Source organism: Dioscorea cayenensis, chromosome 17 (genome assembly GCF_009730915.1).
Source record: "Dioscorea cayenensis subsp. rotundata cultivar TDr96_F1 chromosome 17, TDr96_F1_v2_PseudoChromosome.rev07_lg8_w22 25.fasta, whole genome shotgun sequence".
Classification (NCBI taxonomy): Eukaryota; Viridiplantae; Streptophyta; class Magnoliopsida; order Dioscoreales; family Dioscoreaceae; genus Dioscorea; species Dioscorea cayenensis.
Window position 1 is genome coordinate 2,901,707 of NC_052487.1, and position 20,440 is coordinate 2,922,146.

At 33.0% G+C, this 20,440-nt stretch overlaps 2 protein-coding genes across 4 annotated transcripts; both read right to left on the reverse strand.

The window, feature by feature from the left end:
• Positions 1 to 471: 471 nt before the first annotated feature.
• On the reverse strand, positions 472 to 5,559 carry LOC120280540 (glycosyltransferase BC10-like). The gene is made up of 2 exons (XM_039287400.1): positions 4,968 to 5,559; positions 472 to 1,471 (listed from the first exon to the last, which is right to left on the reverse strand). The coding sequence occupies exons 1-2, from the start codon at positions 5,544 to 5,546 to the stop codon at positions 827 to 829; spliced, it is 1,224 nt and encodes a 407-aa protein (XP_039143334.1). The 5' UTR covers positions 5,547 to 5,559; the 3' UTR covers positions 472 to 826.
• A 2,151-nt stretch (positions 5,560 to 7,710) lies between these two features.
• On the reverse strand, positions 7,711 to 13,740 carry LOC120280539. 3 transcript variants are annotated; one of them, XM_039287399.1, is made up of 12 exons: positions 13,369 to 13,740; positions 12,858 to 13,005; positions 12,304 to 12,458; positions 11,731 to 11,913; positions 11,087 to 11,162; positions 10,345 to 10,422; positions 9,613 to 9,698; positions 9,388 to 9,461; positions 9,110 to 9,155; positions 8,807 to 8,916; positions 8,478 to 8,652; positions 7,711 to 8,136 (listed from the first exon to the last, which is right to left on the reverse strand). In XM_039287399.1, the coding sequence occupies exons 1-12, from the start codon at positions 13,627 to 13,629 to the stop codon at positions 8,113 to 8,115; spliced, it is 1,416 nt and encodes a 471-aa protein (XP_039143333.1). In that variant the 5' UTR covers positions 13,630 to 13,740; the 3' UTR covers positions 7,711 to 8,112. The 3 variants fall into 3 exon arrangements, with proteins under 3 accessions (XP_039143333.1, XP_039143331.1, XP_039143332.1); XM_039287397.1 differs by having other exon boundaries at positions 7,711 to 8,248; XM_039287398.1 differs by having other exon boundaries at positions 7,711 to 8,145; positions 13,369 to 13,739.
• Between the last annotated feature and the right edge of the window lie 6,700 nt (positions 13,741 to 20,440).

Genomic DNA, 20,440 nt, shown 5'->3' on the forward strand with positions numbered 1-20,440 from the left:
GAATAATAATGATAATAAATTTAGTGAAAAGGGTGGCTCAATGATAAGTTGGAGGTATGGCCTTGGATTGTGTGCAAGTGTGAGTTGTTCTTGTTGTCTCACAAGTTGCATGTGTTGAGCTTTGAGCCTCTTTTTTATGAGACATGCCATGTGATCCCTTAAGATTAAAACCATGTCAATGCGCACTCACTCACATTACTCATTCTTGCTTTGAACGTGAAGAGTATATAGTACTTTTTTTTTAATGTGTGTATATATATGTCTATTAATATATATGCATATATATTACTATATTAGATTAGTCTTTTACAATTTAATTATGTGCAAATTGCATGAATATATTGAGTTTTTTACTCGTTAATAAGAATCATGCTACTTTTGACTTTGTATTATAAATTAGACATGCCATGTTGAGGTAGTATTCTTTGAGTTAAGAATTAAAGATCTCTTCATTAATTAATTTTTTTTCTCTTCAGCTTAATTTTTTAACAAAGATCAAATTTAAATTGGTTTGTTCAAATCAACTCTTTGATGATTTTTTTTATCAGTTTGTCTTTAAATTTTAGATCTCAAGTTAAAGACTTGTTTATATGCATGGAATTCAAGTACAATGAAATAAATTTAATTACATTAGACTGAGAACAATTTGAGCCAAATTTGAGCCAAGTTCTACCCACTCAAGTTTAGGTACATAAAAAAAAATTCTTGTTAATTATATTCCTGCCAACCCATGCCAATCCCCTTTTTAATTACATCTTCATCCCCATCTCCACAAACTCTATATATGTGTGAATGTATATATATGTATACAAGTTATCTCTTTTAATTAGGGACCAAATCCCATAACTTTTGGAGCAAACTTCATCAACCTCCACAAAGTATTAGGCAAGAACTTCCTAGCAAACAAGAAACAAACAGTGGTCTTACCTCCATTATAACTACAAGTACTCCCACTCCTCAACTTATTAAGAAACTCAACAGTCACAGACTTCCTCCAAACCCTAACAGGATGGGGCCCTCCATAAGACCAGTCAACCCAAGTCAAACTCCTGTTTGAGTTCATCCCTCCAAACTTCATGCTCACATAGGTTGGTAAATAATGCTCATCCACATAACATGAAGGCTTGCAATGCCTTGAAAACAGCTTGAAGAACTTGTTATCTGACACTATCTCAATTGCGAGGTTTCGATCCATTTCGAACCATTGGGAGCCTTTGCGCCATTGTTCAGGTAATATAAGAGGTTGCATGTGCTTGTTGTATCGGCCCCGGCCGACCGGGCCGGGGTCGTCGAAGGAGTGGACATGGGAGAGGGTGGAGTTGATGAGGTAGGAATAGACAGTGGGAAAGTTGAAGAGAGGAATGCATGATTCAGAGAGGAGAATGAAACGTTGGTTGGAGAAGTCTAGTAGTGCATTGGCTAATAGCCTTCTTTCAGCTTCCATCATGCTTAGTTCTCCCCATCTCACCACCTGCATGCATGCTTAATTGTGTCATTTGTATGTCATCTTCATGTCTTTGTATATATATATTGTTTTGGTTTTTGATTGCATGTATATGTAGTTTTAGTTTAATTTTGTTACTCAAAAAGCTAGGGAAAGTTAGGGCCTGTTTGGATAAGCCAGAATTATGGCATAATCTGTACAATATGCCATAATTTAATATTTTCTGATAATTATGCCATATTAGCTGTTTGGGTACTTATTTTAGAGTATAAAATTATGGCATAATATAGGCATTATGGCATAAAAAAATATTCCACTCTTAGTGGAATATTTTTTTATTATGAAAAGTCTCTCTCTCTTTTGATCCAGCAAACAGCCACCAATCCACCGGTGGCTCGCTCAGCCTCCGGCCAACGGCCTCCGGTGACACGCCGGCGATCCACCGGTGGTCCGGCAGGCTTCCGGCAACTGGTCACCGACCCAACCACCGGTCCACCGGCCTCCGGTGACACGACGGCGATCCACTGGTGGTTCGCCCGGCTAGCCTCCGGTGACACACCGGCGATCCATCTATGCTCCGACCGACCTCCGATGACCGGCCACAGGTCCACCGGTGGTCTAGTTGCCGATAGGTCGATCTCCGTAATTTTTTTTATTTTGGTAACCAAACACTCATTCTATAGGAATAAAATATGCTATAATTTTTGTAATAATCACTTGCACTTCCTACATAATAAAATTATGCTATAATATTTTAATTCTCAAAATAAAAAAATATGTGGACCAAAATAAAATTATGTCTACATAATAAATTTTGAGAATTATTCTATTCTAATGTACAAGGAGATATTTATATGTATAGAGGTATATGTGTCTATGTGATTTAAAGTTACCGGTGAATCCTGAAGTGAGCCATTGCTTGATTTGCCTTTCCGATAAAGTTATGATTATTAGAGGGCATGTCATTGAGACATCTTTAAATTTAAAATCTATAGACATCTCATAGTAGTCGTTAGATTTACATCTAATGGTTTTTATTAAGTTATATACAATGTAGATAAGTAATTATATATATATATATATATATATATATATATATATAGTAATTAACAATAATTTTATACAATTTCTAACGTAAATAATAACTATTATATTATCATATAATAACTATTATTAAATATTTTTAAATAACAGTAACTTTAGTTACCTTAGATGACATTATCTAAACATATAGTTAAATTTAACTACCAAAAACGTAAGAGAAATTCAGAAAAATCATTTTGTCATCACATAATGTGCATTCATACAAACTCCAAAGATATGTGCAAGTCATCTAATTTGTAAGATTTGGAGTTTTGGTTAATCCAAGAAATAAAAAGTAATGTATATATATATATATATTTAGATATTGGTGAAAGTCACAAAACTCATCCACATGCCTTTATAGTCTTTTCATCTTTTAATGGCATTATTTCCTATGACTTGCCAAACATAAAGAAACAACTACTTTTTCTTGGTCATACCATCACGTGGATAGTTCAAAAGGAAGCAATTCATCTTATGCATGTGCTGCTGTGCATCACGGTATCTACTATCTACTTTCAACCACATTATTTATCATGAAGATGAAAAATATTATAATTAAAAATATATATTCTTTTTTAAATAGAACCTAAAGAAAGTTATTTAGATTATATTATCAATATTTTAAAATCATAAAATTCGTTATTAAAATATGTTTAAAAATAAATTTTAATTTATAAAATAAAATATATAAAAAATAGAGTTTAAAAAGCTAAGAACACTATAATAGATATTAGAGAGTTTGATAGTTCATTTTTGTCTGTATCTAAAGAAAAAAAATTATAATACAATCAGAATAATCTTTTTATAAAATAAAATAAAAATCTAATGCGTATATATATATATAGTTTCTGTAAATACAACCCCTCCAGATAGACCTATGAATAAAATAAAATAAGGATTTAATGTGGAATCATGTGTGTGTATATATACATATATCCCTAAATACAACCTATCCGGATAAACCCTGCTAATTTTGAAGGTTGTTTATGTATGTAAAGGTGGCTAAAGTTTGAAAACTTCCCTTCAATGAAAGGAAACATAAATGCCAAAATTAATAAGATGACAATATGCATGAGTGGAATCTAAGAAATGAATAAAGTCTTCATTTATCACTTTTCTTTAATCATTACTTCCAATGTATAATCAATAATGTATGAATCCATTCTAGCTAGCTATAAACTTCTAGTTTTAGTTTATTATTATTTTTTCCCCTTAAAACTAGTGGAAATGATATGGAATTCTTTGAACTCTAGTTTGGTCAGAGCTTTAGGCTTTGACTAATAACATGCTTCTTTGACTTTGCAACATTAAAATAATATAAAAATTTTCATTCTGACTTTTTAACTTTTTAAAATTAGATACAATGGTTCTCTATCTAGTTAAATATCTCCTATCAATTATCAAGTACCACTAAAATAAATTAAACACTAAGATTATCAATAAATGTTTGTATATTTTGAATATTTATCTGAACATAAACCTTTAATGTTTTCATTAATTGGTAGTAAATGCTACAATTAATTAATACCAAGAGTTTGGTGTAGATTTCTAGAGCCGGCCAGGCTTATAACTAAATAGGATGCTGCCACATATCTCACTTAATCTTAATTATATGCCTTATTATTATTATAATTATTATAATAATAGTGACTAGCTATTGACGTTGACGCTGGTCATAGCTAAAGAGGCGTGCAATCTTATTCAGCTGAGAAGCATTGAACAATAAGAAATTCTAGAAGGCATATTTTGCATTCATATCCCTACATAAATGTCCAATTATAATTAGTACAGTCAAAAATCAAAGAAATAAAAACCCTTTTAAAGCTTATGGAGTAATTTCAATCTAATTTCATTATTGTCAATTTTACCTAATTCATACCGATTAATATGTTGAAGTTAGTTATCAATCTAAATTTTATAAAAAAATCTATTTACTTTCTAAAATTACTCCAATTTAAAACTCCATTAAGTGAAATATATGATTTAATGCTTAATTAATTGTGATTTATTAAAATTATACAAGTACATTAAATTAAAGGATAAATTTAGAAAAAAAAATTGTGTAACATTGTATAACATTTTTAAATGGACAAGTAAAAAAGAACAAAAAACAAAACTCCAAAATGTGACAAGTAAAAAAAAAAAAGAAATATAATAATACATGGAAAAACAATATTTAATTATTTTTCAACTAAAAAAATTTATTAAAAAAATAAACCAATTTTGTCATGCATTCCCCTATCAATTTAAGAAAGTCAAAAGAGAACAAACAAATATAATAAACTTATTTTCCTACCGAATTTTTAAATCTACCTTTTTAAGGATACATCAGCAAAAATCTTCTTCTTAACTTATAAGCAAATAAATATGCATTTTATAAGGTTATACATGCAAAATTACAAATAAAGAAAAAGAAGAAGAAGAAGAAGAGGCTGACCTTGCTTGGGATTCTCCGGCCAAAGAAAACAGAGTCTTTGGGAGTTGATTCATGGAAAGAAGGATCAGCATGCACGTATATAGAATACAAACCTTGATGTCCTTTGAAGAACATCTCCCACAATGGAGCAAAGGTAAGTGCCCCTCTAGTTAAGAACAAGAATGCCACCTTTGGGACTCTTTCATAAGGTACTACCCTTTTGTGGGGCACCATTGATGCTCTCCATAGAATCTCCTCATCATTCATGTCATGCATCATCTCCTTTGGCTCTATATATTCCTTCAGTCCAACATGTTCTTTAGGTTTAATATGTTCTTCATGAGTTATCATGGAAGAAGGTGGTGGTGGTGATGATGGTGATGGTGGTGGTGGTGGTGGAGAAGGTGATGGGAAGGATTGAGAGGGAGTTTGGAAAGGGATGTAGGAATGATAGAAGGTGGATAGAGAGGTGCCAAGAGCTAAGCCAAAGCCAAAGAGAAAAAGGCTTGCAAGGACCCATAAAAGTTTGATATTAGGGTTTATGAGAAGCATGGTTGCATGTTGTTTTAGGTCTTGGATTTGTTGTTGTTGTTGTTTCATTTTGGAAGATGAAGAAGATGAGAAGGTTTGGTTGGGAGAGGAAGGTTGGGTTTCTTAAATAGAAATTGAGGGGGGTTTTTGGAATATTTGTTTTCTGTTTATGTGCCCCTGTTTGATCTTAATATTACATGTGTACCCTTTGGAATTTTTGTGTGTTTGAAGCATAGACCGACCCAGCAATCGTCGACCCGGTGACTCAGTGCTTAAACCAGCTTAAACCGGTTTGAATTTTTAATTAGACCGTTTTTACAATCCACCCATTTTAACTCAGTTTGATCAAATCAAACCCGGTGAACCGGCTGAGTTTCTATAATCCGGATGGGATAATGTTTTTTTTTTAATGGCTTTTTCATCCTTTTATTTTTTCTAATTAATTTTGTTATGTGCTTGTATTATGTTAAGTTTGTGTTTTTCCTCTTTTGTACTACTTCCAAATAAAAGATTAATAATGGGTTTTTTTATTTTTTCTATCAAAATATTTATTTAATAACTAATAATTTATTAATATTATTATATAATTAAAAATAATTTATAATTTTAAAAACAACATTCTAAAATTTTTCTATTAACTCAGCATTGACTTGAATGACCGATGATTCAATCAATTGACTAAAGAACAAGCGTCTTAACCGGATCAATAACTGAAATGACATTGGCTAAGTTTTGGTTGCGTTTCTATTTTTGTAAGCATGTGTTTGTGTAAATGATTGGTATAAATGTGAATTATATAAATTTAAAAGTTTTATATATTTTTTATTGAGTATTAAATATTTATGAAAAGTCGACTTAACTAAAAAGTAAATGAAATAAAAGAAAAGTATTGTGAATAACTTTTTTTTGTAAGGTTGCTAGAATCAACGGATAATAAAAATCAAATTAAAAGGATTACTACTACAATAGGCCCGAGCGGTAAAATATGAACTCCTCCTTAATATATTATTAAGATAAAATAATAAAAATGCATATAATGTGGCTTGTTCACATGGCCAAAAAAAAAAACAAATCAATATAAAAAATTAAAAATATGAAAAAAATTTAAAAATATTATTCGTCTAACTATTGCATAAAAACCAAAAAACTCAATTGATCAAATAATTTTTATTTTTATTTTATTGAATACGGAGAAACTACATCAAAAACATGGAAAGACGAAGAATTAATATCTTAACCCATTTGAGCTCTTACCATGAATTGAGGTTTAAATACGTCTTTTTATAGGGACCCAGTGCTACATGACTAAAAATCATCGCTTATCTCCAAAAACACAACATCATACATTAAAACATCTCTCTACGAAAAATATACAAAGAAAGCATCAAGTCGGCAAGGGGTATATATATAATTTCAGGATATTAGCGAGAGGGGTATATATATAATTTCAGGATTGTAGCGAGGGTATAAACGTAAAAAAAAGGGATGCTATGAAATGGTCGTTGAGGAGGAATGTGAGAAGGCTTTGGGTTTCCTACTGATTCTAAGTTTCCTTCAACTCTCAACCAAGAATAGTTGTTAGTCGTCAGCTTTGAAGATATCTTTTTAATTTAAGCTTAGTCACTCTCACTAATCAATTGGATTCTTATTTGATGAGGTTGCAATTAACTTCTAATTAAAAATTAAAAAGTAAAGTACAGATGATAATTAATTAATATTATCAATTTGTCGGGAACTGGATACACGGTTTCTATGCAGCCAAAACTTTTTCACTTTGATTCAATCTCCAAATGCTCAGACACATATGCATGCATTTTGCTCATTTTTATTTATTACTCTCTTAATTTTCTAATACAATTATTTTTGAGAATTTTTTTTTTCCAAAATAATTGTGATTTTACAAAATAAAACAATATTTTTTTTCCCTAATTTTCCCCTCTTTAATTTTTTTTAAATTATATAAATAAAAAAATTTATATTCATAGTAAAAAAAAAATTCCAAAATCAGAGATAGTTTAATAATTTAGTTCATTTTTATTTTAAAATTTTAAAAAAATAATATTATTTTTAAATCTTGTGCAAAATACTTAAGCGATAAGCATTTTGAAATCAAAGGAGGACTATAAAACTTCAATGGCTATTAAAAAAATAATAATACTTGTGTTTCTTGGTATAACATATGAACAAAATCTAGTAGTGAAGAAACATCAACTTTGACCAGAAGCCTGAACTCTGAAAGTAGCAAGTAAGCAAGCAATTCTAAATGCCGAAGTGTTTATCAATATCAATTTGTATATTTTAAACACTCCCAAAATAATACCCCCTGCCTTTATAAGAAATAGCAAACAATATAAATGCTGATGAGTTTATCACTATCAATTTGTATTGAAAATATAAAAGAAACACTCCCAAAATAATACCCCTTGCCTTTATGAGAAGTAGCAAGCCATGGTTGACTGCTGAATCTGAATGTAGCTGCCACTGGCTGCTGTGCATCTACCGACATAATTATCGGCAATGTTTATTCCCGGCAAGCATATATATCTATATATATATATATATATATATATATATATATGTATGTATGTATTGAGCTCTATTTATGAAGTCTTTGAGCTGAACACATTTGTTATGATCACCGTGGCGAGGCCTCCGGCAACTGCAAAGGCTAATAATTTAGTAGGGGTCAATTTCAGGTTTGGCAGATATGCCCATATCAATTTAGGTGCAAATAGGATGCAAGATGCTCTGAATTTTTGCAAGGAGAAATCCTGCATGATAATTGCAGTTTTAGCTTCAGAATTTAAAAGAGGAATGCAGTGCCGAATTTGTTATCATCGCAAAAGCAAACATGGCTAACAAGGTTGTCGAGTTCGTGTACCATCATCTTATGTAATTGATTTCGGTGTGAAAAGATAATGTAAATATCAATTTAATATAAGCTTATGATTATATGATGCTTTGTAAAAAAAAGTTAACCTTGCTGATGAACAATAATACCTTTGGTAACTTCCCTTGGAGCGCGAGATGATCAACATGGAGCCTTACATTCCATGAAGCTGGAATCCATAATTTTGGGTCCAAACCAGGGTAGGACTTGCTAATTATATCGGACATAGTATACGCCCCACTTTCAATAGCTTTCAAAATGGACAATTCTCTATCCCGACGATGCCTGCATTATGAACAACATTGATCATGTGTTACTGTGTTTCTAGCTGCATTAATTGTAAAACAGCTGAAGCAATAATCAAACATAACTATAGTGCAAAAGAAATTTTAAAAATAAACAAATAAAATAAAGGTATCGTGTTTTCATGTATACATACTTGAGGTATCCACAAAGCATCCTCTTAGGCCACATGTTAAGCCTACCATGCATGGGAATTAGAACATTTGGAGAGCGCTCCAAGAAATTATAAGTTGTCTGGAAGTAGTCCTACGAATGAGTGATGATAATGTTTGTTAAATAGGAACATGATGTAGCTTTCATATGCTTTCCCAAACTTGCTTGAATCTCAAAATATACCGGTACAAAAGGCAGTAAATAATTTGCAAAGATGCAACATAAAAAGGTTGGTTAATATCACAAAATTCCAGTGATATAAAAAATAATAAATGAAGTGACAAACCTTCATGTTTCCACCAGCCTTGCCATCCAGAATAGTACTGCCATGACTGAAACCAAAAGCATACAAGTAAACATTGACGAATTTGCCAAACCATGATAATAAGGAAAACTTAATTCATTGTTATGTCAATGTTATTTACTGGGGCCCTAAACACTCTTAAATAACCAAAAGTCCCTAGAAATGTGAAGACAGAGTATCCAAAGGGCAATGCAAGAAGTCGACAAAAAATCTGATCATGATATGGTAGGTAACATCGTTGTAATGGCATGTACTCTTACCCTACACAATGATCACCGACAACCAGTGAATTCGTGCTAACATGAAGGAGCGCTAGGTGCCCATCAGTGTGCCCCTGATTTACATAAAAGCAACTTGGTAAAAGTAATGATCTATGAAATAATGAAAGAATTCTCCAAAATGAATTATGATAGGGAGATTTGAATTGAAAAACATTCTGAGGAAGTACAGAAACAACCACATGACAGAAAAATAATATTTCATACAGGAGCAAAGATTGCTTCTAATTGTTGATCACCAATTTGTATTCTCTCGCCACCAGAAATCAAGGTATAACCAAGGGTCCATGCTTCTGCCAAACAAAGCAGAAAATGACAACTTATAAAATAGTTGGGGAGGTCTTTGCTATTGATGGATACAAAGAGGAATGACTTACAAGAATAAAAGAGGAGTATATGAGTAACATTGACAATGACATCCTGATTAGCTTTTAAGTTAGTTTTTAATGTGTTGATGCTGGGTACAATTTTCATCATGGTATTAAAATTTCATAATAATATTGTACAACATCATGCTTCATTTGGTTTACAATGAATATTAACATGCAACAACAGAACCCAATTCATTAGATACAGCATGACCACCTATTAAAATTATGAAGAAAAAAGACAATATACAGAATGCTTAAAAGAAGCCCTTTCCTTGGGTGGATTTATGGTCTGCAATGAAATTGTGGATTACAAAAGTAATATGCAAATCCAAAAAAAAAGTCTGAATGACAATTTTTACTTTCAACTGCACGAGACTGGTAGATATTAATGCTAAATATATCAGGAGAAAAAAATTCACTCTCCGCAGGAAGGAATAAAAAAAAAATTTACAATAGCATTCATGTACTAGATACAGATGCTATGTTTACAGCAACTAAGCAATAAAAGTACTACGGAAAATTAGAAAACTAACACTATTTCAGAAATATGAAGAAAGGAATGCAGAACCTTTTCCGATGCGAGTCAAAGTATTTTCATGTGCCAACAAAATAGAATCCGGATTGCACTGCTGAACTACCGAAAGACCTGAAATGAGCCAATGACATTTTTAATCACTCAGGAATGGGCTGTGATAGCTCTCAGCAAGTAGGCAAGCAAGCGAAAATTTGAAAATTCCACGTTTGGTAAATTTTAGTCTAGATGGTAGTACATGGATCCATGTCAAAAACTATACAAGATTCTTGTGCCAATGAAGCATTCAAAGATGTTGGTGTGGTCACAGGGCAGGGTACTTGATTATCAAAAACAAATGCATGTTTCTTTATCCAGAACTATTTATTTTGTAATTTTAAGCATTTCAAATCTATCAGCAATTTAGATCTTTCTCAAATTCATGCCTGTTTTTCTGCATTTAACTCATTTCAGTCACAGACTTCAAAGTATTTAACTCATTTAAGTGAGCAATCAATGCACAAACGGAAAATTAAGACTAAAAACTACCCCCATATTAGAAGTAAAGAACATAAGTTTATATATTTAAATCTTCCAATTAACATATGCCAATTCATTGTTGGTTGACAATTAAAAGGTCTTTAATATCACGAAAACGCATCCGCATAATGGTATGTGAGAATTATCTTAACTTTCAACAGAAAAAGGAAACAATCATTGATCATTTTGTGATATCAAAACATAAAGATGAGTAAATATAAGTGCTGCCAAACAACCACTGAATGTAACTAGAACATACCGTCAATATGATCATGGTGGTGATGTGTCACAAAGACCACCAACTTTCTTGGCAATGAAGCTACAAGTTCCTTAAGCTGATCAGATAGATTATCACATGGTGAAGGCAATGACATAAAAGCAAAAATAAAAAATTTAAACAGCAAGAAACAAAACATTTAGAGCTCAAATAGTCAAATATAGTCACTGGAACATTATTCAATTGCCACTTGCAATCATGCTCCAAAAGTCATCATTTTTGTGAATCTCTTAAATGTCGGTGCTCCTATGCTCTTGAGTCTTTCAACAATGGCAAAACCAGCATATATGTGATACAGAGCAATAAAATAGAATTAAATAAAGAGAAAACTAAGACAACCTAACATATTAATGCTAATTGTGCTCTAGAATCAGATTTGCTTTATGGGCAGCAGCAAACAAAATGATTAAGTAGAACTAGAATTGGGATTTTTTTCGCTCTATCCTGACAAATTATGGGAGTGAACATACATTTCTTCCCTGATCAAAATGTGAAGAGTCATCCACGGAATCTGCTTGATTTTCCAAGGAAATTGATGGATACCTTACTCTTATTCAAAATTGCATTAACTGATGGAACATAGAGTTTTACTTATACAAAGTTAAAATGAAAATTAAATGAGCAACCTCCTTATGAGACTGTGAACAGCATCCAGGATCCATTAACAGTGCATCCCCATATGCAATATTACTGGGACCTTCAATACCACCAATGGACTTGTCTGATACAACCACAACTAAATTTGTTGTGTGGAAAGGCTTTAATGTTCTGCTGGCCAATGGTGCAAGGATTACACCTGGAGGATACTCCTGAATCAAAACACCAGATACATTTAAGGCAGCAGTCTAGGAATATTACATACAAGAAATATTATAATCTTAAGAGAAGGCATGCTTCTCAAGTATGCTAAATAAAAGAATGATAAGCAACTGGCTCAAACTTCCAATTGGATGTCCATGAGAAATGCATCTGAGTTTCCCAGTCATATTAAGAGCTAGGTAACAAAATTTAAGTATATTAAGATAATTCAATTTAAGACTAGAAGTACCACAATAAAAAATATCTGAGGAAACCAAACAATTTTACAAACAATCATATTGAACCACATGATTCTTTTATACAAAGCAAAGAATAAATGCAATAGGATGTGTTGGTGCAATTATTGGCAGGAGAATACATAACAGACAGATGATAAAAACCTGATAACGCAATGAAGAAGGAGGTTTCCATTTTTTCAACTCTGCTGAGTCAGGCAAAAGCCCCAAAACAAAAAGAGATCCTAAACGATCATTACCAGGCCTCACATCCACAAGAAGCTTCAGGGCATTCTCTTTGGACATCAACTTACAGGACTCTGCACAAATTAGTGGGAAGTATTACTTATACTATATCTTTGAGATTTTACATAATCAATAATTTAAAATTAGTGCGACCAAAACTCTAATTTATGATTTGATATGTGTCTTTTGAAGGACCAATTACACATGCAAAGTGCTGAAATTTAAGTAAATCATCATTGGATGTCCAGCAATGTGAAAATAAAGAAGTAGAATCTTCAAATTAGATGATCAGTTTTCCCACATAAAACTTAGGGCAGCATCTAAAGCTTCACAATTCATGTATCTCTATGCTAGCTAACACATGACAAAGCATTCCTTTGTTGAAAAACACTAACTTTCTGCTAGAAATGTTTTCACCAAAATGGGACCTTCTTGCAATTTAGCTTCCTTCTAAATCAAAAAAAGTTACAGACCTTGTAAAGCCTCTACATGAGATTCCAATCTTCCAAGAACAAACACTGTGTGAATCAACGGTTCTGGTCCAAATTCAGCTTCTTCCACAAATTTCCAAAACATCCAATCTTTGTTAATTGCACTATCCAAAACAACTAGCGATATAACCTGCATTCGCATTCAGAGAAAAGCAAAGTAAGTGATGATACTGAAAGAGCAGATACAGAAAGGCAGATGAGTGATAATTTAGAGTTTTGACAAGATGAAAACTTTAGCCACGTAAGAAAGCATCCCAAAGTTAGCTAACTATTTAAAAACAAGATATCATACAAGAATACAATCGTACAAATCTTCTAGGCATCAAATATTTCGATATATATATATCTAAGAGACATATTACTGTGAGTATGAGCACACCTATCAAAATGGCCAATGATTCAACAGTTTAGGCATTAAATTTGGCTTCATAAACCCTAACTCAGAGTGGAATCAGGATCAAACTCTTATAACTTCAAATAATAATCAAATTACCTCCTTGAGAGCGGCGTCAAGATCAAAATTCCCCAAATCGAGCTTATCAGAGCAGGATTCCGACCCTTGGACAACAACATCGGAACGAATACCTCCTTCCAAGAGCTTCAACGGAGCGGAGGGCAAATCCCAGAGATCGGTGTCAACATAGCGTTGGTACTCCTCCTCCGGGAGGCTGGGCGGCGGCTCTTGACGAACCACCAAGAAGTCATCGCCGCCGGGGACCTTGATCACAGCCACGAGGCGGTGAGCGATGGCCATGGAGAGCGAGCGAGCGAGAGAGATGGGAAGGAGTTCAGCGATGTTTTGGGGTTTTCTAGTTGGAAGAAGTGTAGCGTTGGGAGGGAAGGGCCGTTTTGGCACGAAACAAGCCACACGTATGAGTTGGGAGGTGTTAAGCATGCCAAAGATTCAACTAATTTGTTTAATTTATTGGTTGTTAGCGAGTGGGAAAAGAATTAATTTGGGAGTTTTTTTTAATACAAACAATCAACTAATTTGTTTAATTGCTTCGTTGTTGGCAGGTGGGAAAAGATACTAATTAATAGTGTTTTCTTCTTCTTGCTGCGGGTTAATTTGAGCATGATTTGGTTTTCTTTACATTTTGTTTTTGAGATCTTTTAATTTTTTATTAGAGATTACAAACATAAGTATAGAGAGGCCCAATAAAAAAAATTGACCCAACTTCTAGAGTCAATAACATTCTTAGTATGAAAAATTGAATCTGTGCCACATTTGACCTTTTTTTTAAGTATATATTTTTTTTATATACTTCTTGTATGAATTTTGAACTATTTAATTCTTGACAATATCATTTAATACCTGAAAGTTTGCAACCATGTAATTCATATTCATGGATATGTTTTTCATATGTAGTTTTTATTCAAGCGAAACAAAAATGCGCACATATCTATTAACTATGAACTTAGATATGATTTGAGATCTTTCAGATTCATATAACTATATGAATTTTAAAAGAGTTGTCTAAATTGAAAGAATGGTGCTTTTGTCAATTAACAGGTATACATGTAGAGTTGACACTTGATAAGGAACCTTTTGGCATATCTCCATATGTTTCCATGGATTTGTTTGTTTGCTTGATATTCACTGCTCTGATACTAGCTACTTCAAATACAAAATGTTGTCATGTTAATGTTTTAAATTTTCATATTGTTTTAAATGAAGGTGCACTTTGACACATGGTGGGTATAAACTAGCAATGCTTCAAGATGACCTTTATTCCCTGTCTTGTAGGGTTGAATTATTTTTATTTATTTATTTATTTATTTATTTATTTTGGAACTTGATCTCTAATCTCTATATATGTTGGAAGGATGACTTGCTTGAGTATGTGGTAGAAATCAAAAGATGCTATTAAAAGAGAAATCAAAGAATTGTAAATCATCATTCTTCTAGAAATCAAAGTATTTTTCTAAATGACTTAATAAACAAATATATGTTATAATTATGGCCTAATGTACTAGAAGATAATATATACATCAAGCTTTTTTCTGCTCTTTTGGGTACTAGAAGCTGTAAAAATAAGCTAAAAAATAGCTCTTTTCAGAAGCTAGTCATGACTAGATTTTGAAAAATTGTTTTTTAGTTTTTTTTTACAGTTTATGCTTTTGTAGAAAAGTTAATACAAACAACTTTTTTTGAGCCTAAAGCGCTTTTGGGCTTTTTAGAAACTAACCCAAACAAGGCCATATTATTATATATAATTGTTTTGTTAGTTTTTTAATGTATATATATATATATATATATATATATATATATATATATATATATATTTGTTAGTTTGTTCACGTATATTATTATTATTATTATTATTATATATTTTTATTTATGACATCATCCGGTCTGACTGACTAACCTGTGACCCAAATATGATACCAGACCGGTTTTAAAAACTTTGACAGTGAGATAGTGGATGTTATGTTCAGTTAGTGCTCTAGTGATAGGTGTATGTTCTTGTTTAAGCGGTGCTCTTACTAAATGACAATATGTTTTGAGAATTCAATATAACTGTTTTTCATCTTTAGTTTGTAACACAGGTGTTGTAAAATTATAGAGTGATATATATATATATATATATAGTATATCCAAGAAAAGCAAGATCCTCCAATTCTCAAGAAGAGAGAGAGAGAGGAGCAACTTTGTCATGAGTTCTCAAGCAAGATGTCCTGGCTCGGGAGAGATTTGCTAAGTGAGATTACCAATCATTTGGATGGAAATAATTACCAAAAGGTCAGACTGCTTGTACTGCATGGAGAAACATCGCTGAAGAGCGTGATCCGCTATTGATCTTAATGGAGTTTGATGAAGATGAAGACATAGTCAAGGGATTTCTATTGTTTGATGTGATTGCTAAAGAAATCAAACTATATTATCCCTCAGTGCTGAGAGTTGTGCAAGATGCTCAATTTCTTGGAATTTCGCATGGTTGGATCTTCATCGGCATTTGCAAAAATGAAAAACTGAGTATTGTACTATTAAACCTATTTGTAGCCAACAAGTCCATCTCCCTCCCACCGCTTGCCGCTGAAGGAAGTAGAGGAGCCCGGGTTTTTATTTCAAAGCAACCGAGCTCAAGTCACCTTTGCCCCAGCTTGATGGTTATGTACTGTACCCAGGTGAATGACAAGTTCTCATCCATGATGAGATTTATTAGACCTATGTTAGAAACAGAGAAAGAATGGGGTTCGATTGTTCTAGATACTACACCAACTGGCATAGTCAATGTTGGAGGAAAATTTTTTGTAAGTATCAATGGTGAAGTTTTACAGATTGATGTTCAAAACAGAAGGCTCCTTTAGGGCAATCTGTTCACTACTGAGTACATTACCCACAATTTTAACAAATTCAAACCTTTCTTATGTCCAAGATAAAGCACGGTCTCTTTACATGCAATAGTGAATTTTTCAATAGAGAGGAATGATCATTATTGTTTTTTGAACATTTCTCCCTTATTTCTTGGGTCATTAGCTACTAAAAGATATGTGCCACCCATTGAATTCAAGACAGAAAGACGTCTTATCATTTCAGATGATCTGAACATTATGAGGAAAAAAGGAGAGTGGATTCAGGTGGAAAACTATAACCCCTCAGGGCTGATAGGTAAGCTCTCGCAATATTGGACAAAGGATATTACAAACAAATACATTCTAGTAGTCTCAATATCAAACTGTTCATTGTGATTTTTAGAACCAATGGGTTACTCCTGCAATTGAGCTCAATTTGTCATAACTCCATCTTGGAGGTTATCTACTCCACCTGCGTGAATGACATATTCTCATTTCAGCCTCTGTCAGTCTCTGTCAAAAAAAAAAAAACGGAATTCAATTTTTCTAGTTAAAACACCCAATAGCATAGTGAGCGTTAAAGGAGGATTTTTTGTCAATATAAATGGTGAACTTTCGCAAGAGGAGGTCCAAACCTTTCTTACCTGCAATATCTTGAACCTTTGAATACGTGTAGAAAATTATATTCATAGTATCATCATAGCTGCAATGAAACTATCCTACAGACCAGTTCTATTGAGAAATCAAGTGGAAAGCTCAAGGACCTAAGTGTAAGAGTTTATAAAACATTTTGGGTTAACAAGTAATAAAAGGATTTGATCTAAAAATTTTCGGAGACCAAGGACTGAGAGGTAAGTTGGCAGGGACCTTTTTGAAATACTATTTTATGAATCAGGGATCATTGGTGACTTATTAGGGACCTTTTTGTAAGTAATTTTATTTTCAGGAACTAAAAGTGAATCTTGACAGAAATTAAGTTAAAGAGAAAAAAATGGTGGAAATGTCTGACTTTTAAGATAGGCTTTCTTCTTCTTCAATGGCTACAATAGTGTTATGAGAAAAAAACAAAGGGAGGTTTTGAGGAGGATTTGGAGGTCGTCGGAGGGAGTTCGCTGGAGATTTGCATTTGTTTGGTGAGAGTCTTCTTGGTGTAGTATTTTTTTCATGTTTGTGTATGTTTAGATATATGTATGTATGTGTGGTTGGTTTGATGAAGAAGAATTAATGGAGATTATGAGGGTGGTGTTGTTAGATAATTTTTGTTTTGAAAAACCCTTGTATTTGAGATGAATCTTGCTTAGAATGGCTTACTGTAGATTACTATAGTAACTGGAATTAGAGTCTGTTTTGATTAATTAAGTTGATGATGATGATGATGATTAAGATGGTAATGATGATGGTTGGATTAGAGTTGGTTGAGTTTAGCCAAATTGAGATGAGATGTTTTGGTTGGATCAAACCAAGTGGGAGTAAGTTGGTTGAGTTTAATCACTTTGGTTTAGTTGGACTTGATCAAATCAAGTGAAGTGGGTTTGATTTGGTTTAGTAAAGTTCTTTTGAGTAAGTTTGATCCTAGATGGTTGAATGTGGAGTTGGTTTGGATGAAAGTTGATGTGGTTGAGTTCAATTGAATTGATTTGGTCTAGGTTTGATCAAATCAAAATGAGTTGTGGTTGGACTTGAATTGATTTGACTAAGTTAAGTTGGTTGAGATTGATTTAGGCTTGGTTCAGGTTTTTAGCTAATGATTTTGGGGTGAACCAATTCAAAGATAATTGGGATCAGTTGAACCAAGTTGTTGGGTTCAGTTGAACCAAGTTGGTTCAAAAAAAGAATTGGAATTGGTTCAACGTTGGTTAGTTAAATTGAACTTCGTTCAATGAAATTGAGACTGATTTAGGAGGGTTTAATCTAAATTGAGTTGGTTGAAGTGCAAATTGGAGATCAGTTTGATTAGACAAAGTCGAGTTTGAACTAGTTGGAGTGAGTAGACCAAATTATAGAGTTTGTTATTGCTTCTTGTATTTGTTTTTTTTTTTTTGGGGGTTTAGTTCTGTCATTAGCTTGTTTTATTTATTTTATTTCGTTCTTCTATTAGGTGTTGTTCAGGCTTGGGAGGAAGTTCCAGGTCTAGCAAAAACCCAAGAGAGACTAGGTGAGTTGGTAGTGGCTACTATTTTGAAATAATTGGTTAATTGCTACTATTTTCAAACAAGTGCTTAATGGTTACTAGTTGGAAATAATTGTTTAATTATTTCATTATGTTATGTTTAATAATGTATATTGTTAAAGGATACTTATATTTATTTACAATTTGCTATGGCATTGCAATTGTATTAGTCAAGGTTGTTAGACCCGGACCGGCCCGGCCGGTTCAACCGGAAAAACCGGGAACCGGCCATGTGACCGGTCCGGGCATGGCTTTTGAACCCGGTGTAAAAAAACCCGGTATTAATTTAATGACCCGGCCGGTTCGATCGTGAACCAGCCGGTTTACCCGACAATCCATTGGCCCGAGCCGCCCGGATAACAAGTTTTAAAAATAAATTAAAAAAAAAAGTCACGGTGGGTGGAAGAGGTGCCGCAGCTAGAGGAGATGGAAGAGAGACGGCGGCAATTGCGAGGGAGATGGAAGAGACGGAAGAGAGTTAGATGCGAGGGAGAGAGGAAGATGGAAGAGAGACGGAAGAGAGTTAGATGCGAGGGAGAGAGAGAGAGACGGGGAGAGACTTAGAGAGAGAGAGAGATTGAGTCGAAGGGGGCGGCAAGTAAATGAGAAAGAGAGAGACGGGGAGAGAGAGATTGTATTTTTGAATTTTGTTTTTGAATTTTGTGAGTCCCGGGATTGAAGTCTTGGGACTTGGATTAGGGTTTTTTTTTTAATATTTTATATTTTCTTAAAAAAAATCTATATATTAAACTAAAATTTTGAATATTAAACTCATTATGTTTTAAATATTTTAAAAATAACAGAAAAGATATTAATTAAAATAATTATGTTTTTTAATTATTAAAATATAAGTTAAATTATTTTTTATCATTATTAATTATTATAATATTTTTTTAATATTTTATTATTGACCCCGGTTCAACCCCGGTTCGATCCGGTTGAACCCATCGACCCCTGACCCCTAGACTCAACCGGGTCAATGCTCGGGCCGGGTCTGACAACCTTGGTATTAGTATGTCTTGTATTGTATAATTATACATAGTTTCAATTGTGGAAAAGACATGTATATATGATTTAATTATTCATTTAATGTATTTATTTTAATGGTTACCTATGCCTTGACTTTGAATGATTTGTAAAACCATGTGAGCATATTAAAATGATTTTACTGTCAATACTTGCGAAATTGGTTTTCAATCCTAGTATAAGGATGGTGTCCTGGATCTGGACTTTACAAGTATAATGCATGTATTGTGCTATTGAGCTTTCACATGATTTTAATGGTGACTACGGACTTTACTCCGACACTATAGTGGGGGTTCCATGGTCCGACCTATGAGAGACGGCGTGATCAACCCTGAGTTTACCCTTGGTCCAGAGGTGCGTAGAGCAATTGACATGGTTTAGTTTTGTTGAGAAAGCAGAGGTCACCACATAGGGATTTCAATGGCTAACATCAAGGTTACAAAGACCTTGACGGCTCTCAACCTAGTCGCGATGGCGGCTTAGAGGAGAGTATTTTTAGGCCAATGATTTGACAACTATTTTATAGTTCACTTGTGCAAAACATGTTATTTTGGATTGTGATAAGGGGGTGAAGCCTAGCTACCGCTCATAGGAGGGCAATCTCTCACAAAAAATTATATTTTCTTGTAAAATTGATTTGATGATGATTCGTGATGAGTTTATGTTTTAAAGCTCTTAAAACTTGTATTTTGCCAAAATTCTAGTATTTGTGAAAGTTGGGAAGTTATTTGAGAAATTTATCTTTATATACTTTATACACTATATTTAATTATTTAAAATTATTGAGCCACTATCAACCAACTGAAATATGTTACAGCTGCAGGAGTAGGACTCTACTAGATTGTTTATGCGAATAAAGCCAATCAAGGTTGAGTCTACGATTACAGTGGGTCCATTTTCTTTTTTATTTGTTGGCGTTGTGATCTTATAGCGGTTGTACCCGCAGATTAGAGTAATTATGTTTGTTATATTCGTATATTTAAATTTGTAGTTGGTGTAAAAATTATCAATCGTATTCTATAAGTCTGATTTTATTTTAAAGGGGTGTTCAGTAGAATAATTTCAATAGGAA